The sequence below is a fragment of the Barbus barbus genome (assembly GCF_936440315.1).
Source record: "Barbus barbus genome assembly, chromosome: 30".
NCBI classification, from domain to species: Eukaryota; Metazoa; Chordata; class Actinopteri; order Cypriniformes; family Cyprinidae; genus Barbus; species Barbus barbus.
The window spans coordinates 20,486,003-20,502,278 of record NC_136758.1 but is presented as its reverse complement, the minus strand read 5'-3'; the positions used below and the strand labels follow the sequence as shown (position 1 = coordinate 20,502,278).

Here is a 16,276-nt window from a genome sequence, read left to right as displayed (position 1 = left end):
AAAAGAGACAAATAATCTCCTTAGATTTTGAACAGTAACCTTCTATTCTTCTTTTCCAGGTTCAGACATTGTGCAATGGCTGCTGAAGAATCTATGTATCGAGGATCAAGGTGATGCAGCCTTTTCTTTTCTTTAACTGACAGTGCTGCAGCTTATTTTGATTCATTCAAATCCACTCTTTTTATAAAAGTCAAAATCATAGCTTCAGCTGACACAGGATAATATATTCAGGATTTGCATATTCATAATTATAAGTTGGCAAACAGCTAATGTCAGCATCTCCTGTTACTCCTTTAATTGAAGAAGAGGAGGGGAGGAGGAGGACATTTTACGACAACACACAGCAGATAGTCGTTGAAAGAGAAGATTATTTTTCCCAAAGGCTTGTTCTACTGGTTCACTTCCGCACATCTGCGTCTTCAGCAACAAGAATGGAGAAACTCCTTTGAAACTGTAGCTTGCCAAGCAATGCACTACTACATTGGGAAAAAATTGGTTTAGAAACAATTTTCACTCACAAATTACTAGTAAATTTCACAAACATTTACAAATAATGACAAGTAACACTGAATTAAACATGAATAAAATGTTGACATTTAGTGCAAAATCAAGTATTTTAGTGTACATTAGTAAGCTACTAAAAAAAGAACACATGCTACAATTCACCAAATAAATTATGTATTATTTTTTTAATTAAAATATATTTGTTCTTTGTTGCAACTAATTGCAGCTAACATTTTATTTACTCAAAAAGCCAATTTGTACTTGCATTTGCTGTGGTTGTCTGAAGTATTGTGAAGATGGAGTAGGTTTTGGGGAAGAAGCTAAGAAGAAAAAGAGATTTTTTTTTTCTTCTTTACACAGCGGTGAGATTCGATTTGTTTCTGAGTATGGTGTATATCTCTCTACTTTAGATTCCCTCTGACAGATTTGACAGGTGTGTGTGAGTAAGTGTGTGATGGGGGCTCTTCTCAGACAGGAAAAGAGCAAGCAGATATGTGCACTGAACCTCTCAGTATACTCAATAGACTGTGTTTGAAACAAAGGAGAGATAAAAAGTAAGAACTTTAAAAAAGTTTCTCTCTGTTCAGTTCTTTGCTACACTGCTGATTAGTGGGATTTACCTTGTGAACATGCCTGGTGGGAAGCTCATCAAAACAACAACAGCTGCAAAAGCATACTGCACCCTTGAAAGCAAAAGGATTTTAATTTGTAATCAGCACAGACACATGCTCTAACGTGCACACTCACAGTAAACACTGTATTGTAAAACTTTAATAGATAATCATTTATTGATGCTTAACTCCCTCTGCTATGGGTTCTTGCAGAGGAATGTGTGGTGCTGGTTCAGTATGTTGCAGTAGAACGTTTTTTCCATCTTCCTCTGTTAGATAAAGTAGATATTCCTCTGGTCACACAGTCTATCTTGTAATATCATTTTAATTTCTTAAAGGATAGATTATTAGATTAGAATGGGAAAAAATAAACTTCTTATAGATTTGAATATACAGGGTTTCTGTTCATTATAAAAAAAAGTCTTAAAACTTCTTAACACCTTTCAACACCTTAAAAAAGTGTTAAATCAGAGCATAAAATCTTGAATTCATAAAGTCATGGCATTAAATGTTGCATGCATTGCACAAAAATTAATATCTTCCTCAGTATTTTTGTTTTCCAATACAAATATCTTCAAAAATCCAAGATACAGTAGAATGCAAAATGTAATTTGAAGTTAGAAAAATTGCACCAAATTTAAATTTATGCTTAAAATAAGCACAAATATAGAGATATTTGTAGATATTTGTTCTTGTTTTAATCATGTATTCACTTCATTTTGATCAAATTCACTAAAGAAAGTTTTCGCAAGTAAATACATCTTGATTTAATAATCTTTCGATATTCACACTAGAAAACAAGACATAAATACTCAGGGAGAACAGCACTTTTTTGTGGTATGATCAGAAGGTACTGTATAAGTTATTTAAAGTTATTCTAGTTGGGAGTTTTGGGACCAAAGAGATTCAGACCTTAAGGTCTTTGCACACTTTGCGCACATCGCATGTTAAAAAATAAATACGAGCTCACGTTGTGTCAATCACGTTTACACACTGCCACTGAATCTTTTGTCCGTCATAAAAAAAATTCTGAAGAATATGAAAAATACGAAAAAAAAAAAAAAAACACCAAAATTTCAGACTCCGTGTGCAAGGAGTAAATACATTCACATTTATATTATGTTGCCTTCAATTTATTCTTTATATGTTCTCTGGTCCTAAAATACCTTATATTTAAAAACCTGCAGAAAAAAAAGAACTATGAATATATACCCAGATGCCAGATAAAATGCCAGATTCCAGAATCACAGTCGGTGTTTCTGATATTCTGCTCGAAGTTCACATTTCTACCATTTCATACCCCTTGTTTTGTACATTCAATTTCAGAGCAGAAAAAATAATCAAAATCTTGGCATAAAGAGTTGGGTTGTCACTTCATACTTGGACCCCTAATAACACTATTAATTGTTTCTCTAGTGGAAGCTCTTCATTTGGGCACACTGATGGCGGCTCATGGCTACTTCTTCCCCATCTCCGACCATGTGCTCACTCTTAAAGACGATGGCACATTCTACAGATTTCAGGTCAGTTGTTTTGCTGATTTGAGAAGCAAAATAGAGAGTGAACATTTGGAAACACTTTAAAATACAGCATCCATGCTAAATATATTGCATGTTATTAAAGTTAATTATATAGCAGCCTAATAACATGCAATACAGTAGCTAGCTCAGATACTAATCGCTCCATCAAATAATTACACATTAAGTTCATTAGAATTAATCAGTACTTTATAATGTAAATATATAATAATCACTGTAATCAATGTAAAATGTGACTAAATCTTCATAAAAACAGGTGTCTTATTTATTTTTGTAAATAAACTGAGATTTATATATGTGCTTGGAGTTAATATTGCACTCTTTCATCTGTCAGACTCCGTATTTTTGGCCCTCAAACTGCTGGGAGCCTGAGAACACTGACTACGGTGAGTTTTGTGCAGGATCTGTAATCTGTGTCTTACCGAGACCAGTCTATATGAACATGTATTTAATGAAGTCCTCCAGATGGATGGAGATCAGCTGGATCGTGTTATGTTAGGAGAGTGTGCGCTTTAATGAGTCTAGCCTATATAAACACAACCTAACCAAATCCTTCCAGCTGGATCGTGTGTATGGGTTTGTTGTCGCTACATAAAAACTGATCCTTCATCCTCAACATTATATCCTGGAGAGCTGTACTTGTACAATGCGTACTGTATTTTAATCTCATTCATTTTCATAGGTATTTGTATGTAAAATGTGGTTGCAGCAAGGGCATTTTTGTGCAGTATTATACTTTGTAAACAAATACCGATGAATACAATTGCGATCACCCTGTATTATGGTTGTGTGCATGAGTGTCTCTGAATTCAGCAATCAGAACAAAGCAACGCTCAGGTGTGATTCGGTACAAGCTGGTGTGAAATATGTTAAATGTTTACTAAATATTTTAGTACAACTCATTTGAGAGCCCTGAGGGCTTCTGAGGTGTGTGTGAGCAGTGTTTTTCACACACCTCTCGGCGTCTCTTTGCAGCTGTGTACTTGTGCAAAAGAACAATGCAGAACAAAGCACGTCTGGAACTTGCTGATTATGAAGCTGTAAGTAATCTTCTCTTTGTTTCTCCCTCCTCTCTCTCTTAATTGTAACAATGCACGTCTCAGGCTTTGTACTTCAGACATTATTAGATAGAAGATATTAGGAAGATAATAAGGTAATGACAATCTTTAAAAAGAAAGTTAGTCTAATCCAAGCCGGGCTTTAAATGTCAGGCTTTGTTTGCATAATCCATGTAAGATCTTCGGTAGGCCTGCATAATGATAGATCTCTTTCCACCAACGTCTTTCTCATATTGAACTGTAAATGTAATCATTGGGCCTCCTTTTCATTTTTCTATTATTAAGATAACCCTTGTGTTGTGTTGAAAATCCTTTACCTAATTTGGTGGTGCCCTTCCTCTTAAAATATGCTTGTAATCTCCAATTATGCTATATTTTCACCAAACCTGTTTGACAACTTGTTTTCTTTCAGTTAGCGCAGGTTTTGTATTTGGAACTGATTGGTCATAGGCCTCATTGATCTGAGGTTATGCAACTAACTGTTTTGGAGTGAAAACATAAGTTAAGGATGATTTTGACAATGCTCAGGTCAGATCATTGAGGCCTATGATCAACCAGTTCCAAAAAAATCAAAAAGCACAAAAACTATCCAATTTTTGGGGGAAGTTATTATACTGACCTTAAGGTAAGATGACTACACAACATTAATCAGATGGCTTCCTTATCTCCAAAAAAACGTTTTGTTTTTTACATTTTGGTCATCTAAAAATGTTCTGTTCTTCTGATCTCTTTCAGGAGAGTTTAGCACGACTACAGCGGGCATTCGCCAGAAAATGGGAGTTTATATTTATGCAAGCAGAGGCTCAAGCAAAGTATGTATCTTTCAGTCTTTCAAATATTGTGATCATATTATGTATTTTTTGTTGTGCATTTGTAAAAGCCATCCATCCAATCAGAAGAAAGGAAAGTGACTATTTACATAGTAAGAATTAAAATATTAATGGGCAGTTCTCTTGAAAAATCTGTCAAGTTGTTCTTATGTTGTCTGTGCTAATGGATTTTAAAAGTCTCTTGGACATACATAGTGCTGTAAAATTGTTTTTGGATTGCACAAAACTTATAAGTCTTATACTTATAAGTCACTTCTGCTGTTGTTCCAAGTAATTCAAGGCTATTCTGTGAGCACTATATATGCCTCTGAGTGCCAAAACATTAGGCAGCTTTATGACTTTTCAGCTCAGTTGCATGGTTCGTTGCATGTTTGCTTTTTCTTTTGGAAGTTAAATGTTTTAATTGGTTTGGCTTGGTATTCTGTCTGTACAGAGTCGATAAGAAAAGAGACAAAATTGAGAGGAAAATACTGGACAGTCAGGAGAGAGCTTTCTGGGATGTGCACAGACCAGTGGTGAGTAAATGTATGTGTGTCTAAGTGCTGGACTAAGTCTGTGGAAAAACAATGCAGCTATTCTCTTTTCTTCTTCAGAATTATTCTTTATTCTCGAGTGTTTGAAGTTGTTCACTCACAGAGGAATGACATAACAGTGTTGAAGCCCCCATGAGTTAATGGAATCGCCTCTGTGCTTGAAGAATTGCTGGCTAGTCATAAACTTGAAACACACATTCTGAAAATCATATATCATTCATTTCCTTAGACAATATTCCGCAAAGTAAAAGTGAAAATGTGCAGTTGTCCCCCAAAGAGCTATTCCTACCTGATCTATCCTTTTAAAATTTATGCTCTTTGATGTATCCTAATGCAGTTAATTCAGTTATACAAAATATTATATAAATATTGTATTTTAATATTTTTTAAACAAACTAGATTTAAAGTTTTATTTTATTTTGTTAGTTCATTTTACGACCCAAAGAAGGACTTTTTCCATATTTAGGATCAAAGCATTTTATTCACGATGAAATACAGCTTAAAAACCCTTAGAAATCCTTAGAAAATGCTTTTTGAAGAATTACCATGGTTTTATTACATTAATCCTGTAAGAACTATTGTATTTTAGTAGAAATGTTATATGGTCATGTTAAAAACGCCAACATGTTAAGAAAATGTATAAATGTTCTTTTATTTTTATTTCATCTATGGTAGTTATAGTTTTTAAATGTGTATGTTTCAAAACCTGTAGTTTATATAAAGTATGTAGAAATTATAATATAGTTATGATATTGATCTAATCAAGAAAGTCTAAAGCTATTCATGATTTTACCCATTTTTCTATAGTTTTATTACAGTAGCGTAACTTAAGTTACTATGCAATTTTATTACATTTCTATGTTAAATAGTCATTAAAAATATGTGTTTTTCAGTATTATTATTATTGCACCGGTCCTTGTGGTTTTGAGTGTCTATATGTGTGAATCACCTGGTGTATAATGCTTTATGACTTGTGTTTGTGAGCTGTTTGTTTTGAAGGAAGCAGCAATTTCTCCCTCAATTACACTGAGCTGATCCTTCTCATTAGCAATTTCATGCTAACTTGGCTTGATCTTTCAAGCCGATGTGCAATAGCGAGATGCTGCAGTTCTTGTCCATATTTAGCCAGTACAGGTTCAAACGGGGTTTATTGCATCAGTGTCTTGAGGCTGTTTTCATTTTCTCTCCAACATACATTAGAGGCCTGGACCTAAGGTTCATCCTATACTGGAGAGTGGTAATATTGAGTCTAACCAGCAGGAAACCATTTGATTGACAGCTCCATGCCTTTTTTAAAATATCATCTCAGTTTCCCAAAACAGGAGGGAGTTTGGTGGTTAGGTGCACTGCGTCAGGTGGTTTTCAGTCAAAGCAACACGGTAGGTCATCTACAGAATTGACAGTTATATTGACAAAGTATGTGTGTGTGTGTGTGTGTGTGTGTATCAGCCAGGGTGTGTGAACACAACAGAAGTGGACATAAAGAAATCATCCAGAATGAAGAACCCTCACAAAACAAGAAAGGTAACACAAAACCCACTAGCACTGCAGGAAATCCAGCATTTAATCAATTTACTCAAGGTTTTAATATCCTAAACCATGTGGCTAATCACTGCAGCAGTTATTCCGCTCATTATACCATTGAACGTTTGCATTCGATGAATCAGTCAACCACTGAGCCAATCAGAATACTAAATCAATCTTAAATCAATCCTCCAATCACAAAATCCTACCAATCCAGAACGGGTCACCTCAGCAATCACACAGCTGCCCATTTGAAATCCCCAATCGCTGATGCAATCACACAGAAATCTCCTCTCTAATATCTGAGCCTGTTTCACATTTATGTAAAATATGGTTGTAAATTATTCTGATGATTTTCACAGTCTGTGTACGGCCTTCAGAATGACATTCGCAGCCATAGCCCCACCCACACACCCGCCCCTGAGGCCAAGCAACCAACCGAGGAAGAGCTTGAGGAACAGGTAACACCTGATTGTATAGGCAGAGGATTTGAATTTAAGTTTTTGAATTTGAATTTCAAATGTATCTGAGTGTTCTATTTGATAACTTGATGTCAGATGAAGTTTAATTTTTACCCTTTGCTAGACTACAGGGATTTTGGTTACCATAGAGACTAATTTCTTTGTCAAATGTTATGCTTGCTTTACATATTTGATATGCTGTCTTGCTTTCTGTATCTGTTTTGAAATTGATTTTTATGTAAAAGGATTTGTAAGGATGTTATTTTTTTCTGTTCGGGTCACTTGTACAGTTGTTTTATTTGGAGTTGGTATTTATGTGGACAGTAGAGAGGTCGAAAAGTCCAGAACCCCAGACAAGAGGGGGGGAAAGATACCATAGCCATAAATTAATTATTCATTCAAAATCGCCGCCAAGTTTTTCTAATTCATTCCCTTGTTTTAATTGAATTGTGACCAATTCATCACTTGCTCAACAATAGATCCTCTGCAGTGAATGGGTGCCGTCAGAATGAGAATCCAAACAACTGATAAAAACATTACGATAATTCACATGGCTGGATGTTTGTAATTACATTTTTAACGTCAAATTGTTACTAGCCTTTTCTCCAGTGAAAAAGTAATCTCCTCTGAATCAGGAGAGAAATATGCAGAGATTAAGCACCATTTACAAGCAGTTCTAAATAAATGTTGGTGGATTGTTGGTGGTTGTCAGTGACAACATTGGACAGACTATTAAAAGATTAATGATGCATTTATTTCAAGCACTCAGCTTTTCACATCACAAAAAAATAATTAATGGACTCAAGTTATGTGGAACATGGTGATGTTTTTATCAGTTTGAACTCTCCTTCTAATGGCACCCATTCACTGCAGTCCATTGGTGAGCAAGTGATGTAACGCAAAATTTCTCAAACTCTGTTGTGATGAAAATAAAAAATCTACAGCTTGGATGGCCTGAGAGTGACCAGATGTTCAGCGAACAAATTATATTTCATAGGCACAATATCTAGTTTCCCTCCCACATTGCATGTGCAGGGCCACTGTAGAAAAGTGGTCAAATTTTTTTTACAGAACTAACCAGCTTGGGTGACCAGCTAACTAACGCTGGCTATTTTTTGGCAGCTGTGTGGAAAACTGCCATGTTTTCACACACACATACTCACATACACTCACCTTGACTATTACCACTATTGTCTTTCCAGATCAAGTTTGGGCAAGCACAGTTAGACCGACATCGATTGAAAATGTCCAAAGTTGCAGAGAGGTAAGTCAGAGAGAGAGAGAGAGAGAGAGAGAGAGAGTGTCTGTGATGTGATCGATCCACGGGTCTTCATTATTCTACAGTGCTTAAACATTTTCTTATCGACCTCTTTAATGGCCTGTTTAGATATTACTCATGCTGACAAACATGTTTCTGTTTCTCGTCCTCAAATTTACTCCCTTTGTGAGATCAATGGCTCTATTAGAATGCCACAACATCTTGAAGATTTTAGTGGAACGTTTAATGAAACCAACTTGGAAAAATTAGTTATAGATCAAAACATAAAATGTAAATATCCATCAGTGTTGGAGGTAACTACTTAAAAGTACTGTGTGCTACGTCTGCTAGATATAATTAGATTATGTAAAGTTTTCTTAAATGTACACTGTAATATCCATGTTTTTTTTTTAAATATGTAACTAATATATGTATCTAATCATTTTGTGTACTAATATTTAAAATAATAAAAATTAACTAAAAAAACCTCTCCTTCCCCATGCTAGGATTATATACAGGTCCTTTTCAAAAAATTAGCATATTGTGATAAAGTTCATTATTTTCTGTAATGTACTGATAAACATTAGACTTTCATATATTTTAGATTCATTACAACACAACTGAAGTAGTTCAAGCCTTTTATTGTTTTAATATTGATGATTTTGGCATACAGCTCATGAAAACCCAAAATTCCTATCTCAAAAAATTAGCATATCATGAAAAGGTTCTCTAAACGAGCTATTAACCTAATCATCTGAATCAACTAATTAACTCTAAACACCTGCAAAAGATTCCTGAGGCTTTTAAAAACTCCCGGCCTGGTTCATTACTCAAAACTGCAATCATGGGTAAGACTGCCGACCTGACTGCTGTCCAGAAGGCCATCATTGACACCCTCAAGCAAGAGGGTAAGACACAGAAAGAAATTTCTGAACGAATAGGCTGTTCCCAGAGTGCTGTATCAAGGCACCTCAGTGGGAAGTCTGTGGGAAGGAAAAAGTGTGGCAGAAAACGCAGCACAACGAGAAGAGGTGACCGGACCCTGAGGAAGATTGTGGAGAAGGACCGATTCCAGACCTTGGGGGACCTGCGGAAGCAGTGGACTGAGTCTGGAGTAGAAACATCCAGAGCCACCGTGTACAGGCGTGTGCAGGAAATGGGCTACAGGTGCCGCATTCCCCAGGTCAAGCCACTTTTGAACCAGAAACAGCGGCAGAAGCGCCTGACCTGGGCTACAGAGAAGCAGCACTGGACTGTTGCTCAGTGGTCCAAAGTACTTTTTTCGGATGAAAGCAAATTTTGCATGTCATTCGGAAATCAAGGTGCCAGAGTCTGGAGGAAGACTGGGGAGAGGGAAATGCCAAAATGCCTGAAGTCCAGTGTCAAGAACCCACAGTCAGTGATGCTGGTGTTGGTCCACTGTGTTTTATCAAGGGCAGGGTCAATGCAGCTAGCTATCAGGAGATTTTGGAGCACTTCATGCTTCCATCTGCTGAAAAGCTTTATGGAGATGATTTAATTTTTCAGCACGACCTGGCACCTGCTCACAGTGCCAAAACCACTGGTAAATGGTTTACTGACCATGGTATTACTGTGCTCAATTGGCCTGCCAACTCTCCTGACCTGAACCCCATAGAGAATCTGTGGGATATTGTGAAGAGAAAGTTGAGAGACGCAAGACCCAACACTCTGGATGAGCTTAAGGCCGCTATCGAAGCATCCTGGGCCTCCATAACACCTCAGCAGTGCCACAGGCTGATTGCCTCCATGCCACGCCGCATTGAAGCAGTCATTTCTGCAAAAGGATTCCCGACCAAGTATTGAGTGCATAACTGAACATAATTATTTGAAGGTTGACTTTTTTTTTTGTATTAAAAACACTTTTCTTTTATTGGTCGGATGAAATATGCTAATTTTTTGAGATAGGAATTTTGGGTTTTCATGAGCTGTATGCCAAAATCATTAATATTAAAACAATAAAAGGCTTGAACTACTTCAGTTGTGTTGTAATGAATCTAAAATATATGAAAGTCTAATGTTTATCAGTACATTACAGAAAATAATGAACTTTATCACAATATGCTAATTTTTTGAAAAGGACCTGTATATGGTAAACAATTACTATGATGTTGCATTATGTATAAAGTCACTGATAAGCATAACATATTTGCATACAGTATAATAGTTTTTTTTATTGTTTTATAAAATGTATAATAACTTCAGAAACTATATATTATTGTATACAGGGGATAAACACTTGTCCACAGCAAAAATAGCACTTTCTAAAATTAAAAAACAAACAAAATAATGTTTATTTTTACCTTTGCATTATTTTTCATAAAGTTGATTTTTATCATTAGTGGCACAATAAAAACAAAAGAACAATACCCAACACCCATGTTTTTGCTTTCTTATTTATTGGTTACATTTGAATGGAAATTGAGTCACATTATTAGTATGTACATGTAAATGCTATAGTGTTTTGATATTCTATTTTACTAATAAATATCATCCTTTTTTCCACCTCTCTTCTTTCCTCTTTTTATCCCTTACTTTGTTTTTGTGATTTTCTTGTAGTTTGCTGAGTTATACTGAACAGTATTCAGACTATGACCCCTTCCTGTCCACTCCTGATCCATCCAACCCCTGGATATCAGATGACACAACGCTGTGGGAGATGGAAGCCAGGTCTGTTTCAGACACACACAGTGAATATTATTATTGTCTCTTTACAGATAAATGTGTACTATATGTATAATATGTTGTGTATGTGTGAACAGTAAGGAACCTGGTCAGACTAGAGTTAGACGCTGGGGTTTTGGAATCAATGAGGTGTTGAAAGATCCCGTTGGGAGAGAGCAGTTCCTCAAGTTCCTGGAGTCTGAATTTAGCTCGGAAAACCTCAGGTACATCTACACTTTCCCTTTATGCCCCCTGCTGGCGGGTGAGGAGTACTACAAAACAGCCAGATCCACCGAGCAACTGCTTTTTCATTCTTAATTCATTCTCTGTTGTTATCCAAAACTCAGATTCTGGCTGGCGGTGCAGGAGTTAAAGAGGAGGCCAATCCGTGAGGTGCCAACACGTGTGCAGGAGATCTGGCAGGAGTTTTTGGCTCCTGGAGCCCCCAGTGCCATCAATGTTGATTCGAAGAGCTACGACAAAACCACACAGAATGTCAAAGACCCCGGACGATACGCTTTTGAGGATGCACAGGTGAGGAGTTTATGTTTTTGAGCAGCTACACTGATTATTGTTTTTTAAATGAAAGTTGATGAAAACAAGCCATACAATTTAGTTTCTAAACATGCAAATGAACTGTAAATGTGTGTCCCAGGAACACATCTATAAGCTGATGAAGAGTGACTCTTACAGCCGTTTTATTAGATCCAGTGCCTACCAGGAGCTTCTGCAGGCTAAGAAAAAGGTAAAACATTTTAAGCAATTTGACTTACAGTCATAATCAGTACACAGTAATTCATCTTGAATGCATTAAGAATGATACAGATATAATACTGTTTAAAAGTTTGGGTCGGTAAAATTTAAAGGTGTCTCTTATGCTTACAAAAACTGCATTTATATATATATATATATATATATATATATATATTAAAAACAGTAATATTGTGAAATATTATTACAATTTAAAATAACGTTTCTATTTTAATATATTTTGAAATGTAAATTAAACCTGTGATAGCAAAGCTAAATTTTCAGCAGCCATTACTTCAGTTACTAATAAATCATAAATCTAATAATACATAAATCATTCTAATATGCTGATTTGTTGCTCAAAATAATTTCTTATCGATGTTGAGAGCAGTTGCTGCTAAATATTTTTGAGGGGAAAATAAAGTACAAATACTTCGATGAATAGAAAAAAATTATTTGAAATTAATTTTAATGGGTTTCTTGTCACTTTTACTGTTATGTGTCCTTGTTGAATAAACGTATCCTTTGTTTTGTTTTACCTGACTGACCCTGAACTTTTCAACAGTAGTGTATGTGAAGGTATCTTTCAATAATGCTTTAAATTAATCATATATAAAAGTATTTGCTGAGAAAAGACCCAAATCTGGCATGTTATTTTTGTTAACCATTGAACGTAGAAGTCAGTGTATTGTTTGTTTGTTTTATTTGCGTTGCATTGAACATGTTATTAGAGCCATGTTTTCAGAGCCCTAATTGAAAAGTAGCTCAACTTTAAAAAATGTGTGTTGAGACAGGGTGATCAGGTGACCATAATACAGGGTGAGCGCAATTGTATTCATCGATATTTGTTTGCAAAGTATAATACTGCACAAAAATGCCTTTGCTGCAACCACATTTTACATACAAATACCTATGAAAACCAATGAGATTAAAATACAGTACGCATTGTTCAAGTACAGCTCTCCTGCATTATTTTCCACTCTTTTATCCGACTGTTTTTAATAGCAAGAACACACTTTCTAGAATAACAAAAAGTTTATTTTGGGATTAGTGTAGGATAGTTAGTTGTTATGATTATAATGTTATTTTTATAACATGGAAATATTATAATGTTGTATTATTTGGGGAACTATTATATTTGTTAGAAACCAAAATCTCTTGTTTTCAAGAAAGTGATTAGTTAAATCTGATACATTTGAATTGACACAAATAGATGGGCATATTAATTATACTTAATAAAAACCTATATGCACCATGCTGTAGTCCTTTTTTTCACTCTTCATCTCATTGATTAAAGTTGGGAAGCATACAGCATCGCAGAATCTCATTTGAAAAGTTCACTCGTAATGTGGTAAGTGGTAGTGGCCCCGCCCCCTCAATGATGGCTTACCTGACCAATCATACAGCAGCTCTGGTCAGATGAAGCCTGTCTGGTGCTTTGTCCCGTCCCCAAACCTTGTAATGTCACGTTAAATCATGTTGTCATGACAGTTCCAACAGCGATAACTTTAGTGTTTGTGGTTTGTCACTCTCTGCATGACTTTGCATTTTGGTCTCTTGCTGCAACAGCTACCAAAATGTGTACCTGTTCACTTTTCTCTATCTTGTCCACAGAAAAGTAAGAACTTGTTTTGAAGGAAGGCATTGCTTCCAGGTAACCCCGCTTTTCCTCTACCTGTATGTGTAGCTCCTGTTCATGTTTGTTTGAGTAGTCGAGGATACATGTGATGTTTCTGAAGGAAAAGATGACCCAACAATGAAAATTGAGAGAGATTTTTTTTCTTCCATTGAATACAAATGGGGATGTTAGGCAGAATGTCCAAGCTGCTCTTTTCCATTTTTCCAGTATGCTTTTTTTTTTTCTCGTATCCAGGTTTCCACAAAAATATTAAGCAGCACTACTGTTTTCAACAGTGATAATAATAAAAATGCTTCGTTGGCACCAAATCAGAGTATTAGAATGATTTCTCATGTGACACTGAAGATTGGAGTTTCTTTACCATCACAAAAATTAATTACATTTTAATGAATTTCATAATTATGTTTCACAACATTACTGTTTTTACTGTATATTAGATCAAATAAATCTAGCCTTGCTGAGCATAGGAGACTTACAGTGGTAAACAAAAAAATTTCAGTGACAAATGACAGTTAATAAATGATAACAATTTTCTTTTTGGGTGAACATTCCATATAATGCATCCCCTCTGAAATTCAAGTTGTTTGTTTTGTGTGTGCTGTCAAGAGGTGTCAGTATTAAAATAACCCTCCTTTACAGATACAGATTTGTGTAAATGACCCGCTGCAAGGGAGTTGTTTTCCGTTTAGCATGCATAAAGATGTTTTTAACCAATACCGTTCAAAATCATTTGTCTTTCTCTTTGTTTCTATTTGTTCTGCGCTTTAGGGAAAATCTCTGATATCGAAGAGGCTGCCTGCTGTCGTCCAATCTTGCTGAGCCTCAAACAATCCACCAAGGATGAGGACGCTGTCATCTTCATCTCTGTTGTCTGATTGGTCCAGATCCCAAATACCCTGGATGACGGACCAAATCACATGCATGTCCAAGAGACTGAATTTTTACATCAGTTTCTACTTGCTACTTGCTAGTTTCAGTCTTTAAGACAGTTAGACATGGACTTCTAATATTTGGGAAATGCAGCAATGTCTTTCAAAAGAGGAAAATGATCTTCTTCTCTCCTCTTCTGTCTGTCAGGACTGTCTCCAACTGTAGACCGATCAAATGATGTCAAATCCAGAAAATTTAAAGTCATAACCACAGTTAAATATAACAGCGTAGGCACATTGTGTAAAATCGAGAAGCTTTAGACACAGAGATGATCTCTTCCTACTCACCTTTCATCTCTTTTTGCATTGATTTTATTGCACTATAAAGGATTTAGCACACGTTTGCTTATCGCACATGTGAAGTCGCATGGGATATATCTGAAAGCGACTGGTCTTGCAATCTGTCTCGCCGTTTTTTGTTGGCTCCCTCCGTTTATTTTTTTATACCATGTGTAAACACTTTTACTTGAAGATGTATTAAAGTCAGTCCTTTATCTGAAAGTCATGCACTGATTTCTCTTTCACTCTGCAACCTGTACAACTGTATATGACTAGTCATGCAGTGGTACAGCAAAGGAACGCAGGTTTGAGTTTTTCATCATGTGCTCGTCCCATTTGTACTGTCACTTTCCAGTCTAATATAAGGGCCAGAACAAAAGGTATGACTCCAGAATATTTAGAATTTAGGTGATACTTCTTGGCAATTTTATTATTCATTATATTTACACTGCAAAAAATGCTTTTTTACTTAATTTCTTGTCTTGTTTCCAGCCAAAATATCTAAAAATATCTTCTTAAATCAAGAGGAATTAAAAAAAAATTGTCTTGTTTTCAGAAAAAACAAGTCAAAATTAAGATAATTATTATAATAGGGTTAATTATTAACGCTATCTTGCTCTATTCTTTTTTTAGTCTATCTGTTTTCTTTTTATTTATTATATAATTTAAAAAAAATACTTGCTAAGTGTACTGTGTTAAGATAACTGAGACTTGTTATAGCACTTGCATATCATTGCTCTTATGTTGATTTTTGATTGCTTCCATTGTCCTCATTTGTAAGTTGCTTTGGATAAAAGCATCTACTAAATGTAAAATTAAGTGAGTCTTAATTTTTAAGTATTTCAATTTGAAATAAGATTACTTTGTTTACCCCATTGGCAGATTATTGTGCTTGTTCTAAGCAAAAACTTGCTTAATTTTGACTAGTATTTTTCTGAAAACAAGACAATAATTTTTTACTTGTCTAGAAAATCCTTCTTGATTTGATTTTTTTTTAAAAAAATATATATATATTTTGGCTAGAAACAAGACAAAAAAGCATTTTTTAAATAATTTTTTTTGCAGTGTACCCAGTGATCGGAGAGTAGGACTTGATTGTAAGTTAATGCTTTTATTTTTTATTATTTTATTTATATTTAATTTTTAAGTAATAACCATTTATAATAAATTATTATTACTTTTATTATTTAAAAAGTAGTTATTATATTAAATAATAAATAACAAGACATTAAAAAAAGATATTAAATTGCTGGTCCTACACTTTTTTTAGCTTATGGTAATCTGATCATTTTTGTTTATTTTAGCTACTTTGATCTGCATATAAATAAAACTGTGTTATTAAACAATTATTAACATTTTCAAGTTTTTTTTTTTTTTTTACATTTTTATACTAGCAGCTTTGACTTCATATACTACATGATTATTTCAATAAATTTTTCAACTTTTTTTGTGCCAGGTGTTAACTCGAATGAATGAAAGAATTAATACCTTTTTATATGTTCATAAAAAAAATTATGAATTTTTTTAATTAAAAAAATGCTTGCATGTTGACGACTGCCCAAATACTAACCATAAGGTTGCTATTACGTTTTTAACCACTAGAGGGCAATGACTCCATCCACCAGGTCTTTTTCTTTAAGAGGCTTTGAATTACTGTTTGTGTTTGATTATTTGGTCAGT

At 34.9% G+C, this 16,276-nt stretch overlaps 1 protein-coding gene across 1 annotated transcript in view; it reads left to right on the top strand.

Moving 5' to 3' along the window:
- The window catches only part of LOC306850069 (regulator of G-protein signaling 7), a 54,577-nt gene extending 39,762 nt beyond the window's left edge, over nucleotides 1-14,815 (top strand). Inside the window, exons 4-18 of the mRNA XM_079385498.1 lie at nucleotides 60-110; nucleotides 2,532-2,638; nucleotides 2,988-3,039; nucleotides 3,629-3,693; nucleotides 4,447-4,523; nucleotides 4,975-5,056; nucleotides 6,524-6,598; nucleotides 6,961-7,059; nucleotides 8,262-8,323; nucleotides 10,895-11,005; nucleotides 11,098-11,223; nucleotides 11,347-11,533; nucleotides 11,655-11,744; nucleotides 13,364-13,403; nucleotides 14,157-14,815. Of these exons, the coding sequence (XP_079241624.1) occupies nucleotides 60-110; nucleotides 2,532-2,638; nucleotides 2,988-3,039; nucleotides 3,629-3,693; nucleotides 4,447-4,523; nucleotides 4,975-5,056; nucleotides 6,524-6,598; nucleotides 6,961-7,059; nucleotides 8,262-8,323; nucleotides 10,895-11,005; nucleotides 11,098-11,223; nucleotides 11,347-11,533; nucleotides 11,655-11,744; nucleotides 13,364-13,384 (1,205 nt within the window). The 3' untranslated portion in view covers nucleotides 13,385-13,403; nucleotides 14,157-14,815. The remainder of the gene's footprint in view (nucleotides 1-59; nucleotides 111-2,531; nucleotides 2,639-2,987; nucleotides 3,040-3,628; nucleotides 3,694-4,446; nucleotides 4,524-4,974; nucleotides 5,057-6,523; nucleotides 6,599-6,960; nucleotides 7,060-8,261; nucleotides 8,324-10,894; nucleotides 11,006-11,097; nucleotides 11,224-11,346; nucleotides 11,534-11,654; nucleotides 11,745-13,363; nucleotides 13,404-14,156) is intronic.
- The last annotated feature ends 1,461 nt before the right edge of the window (nucleotides 14,816-16,276 follow it).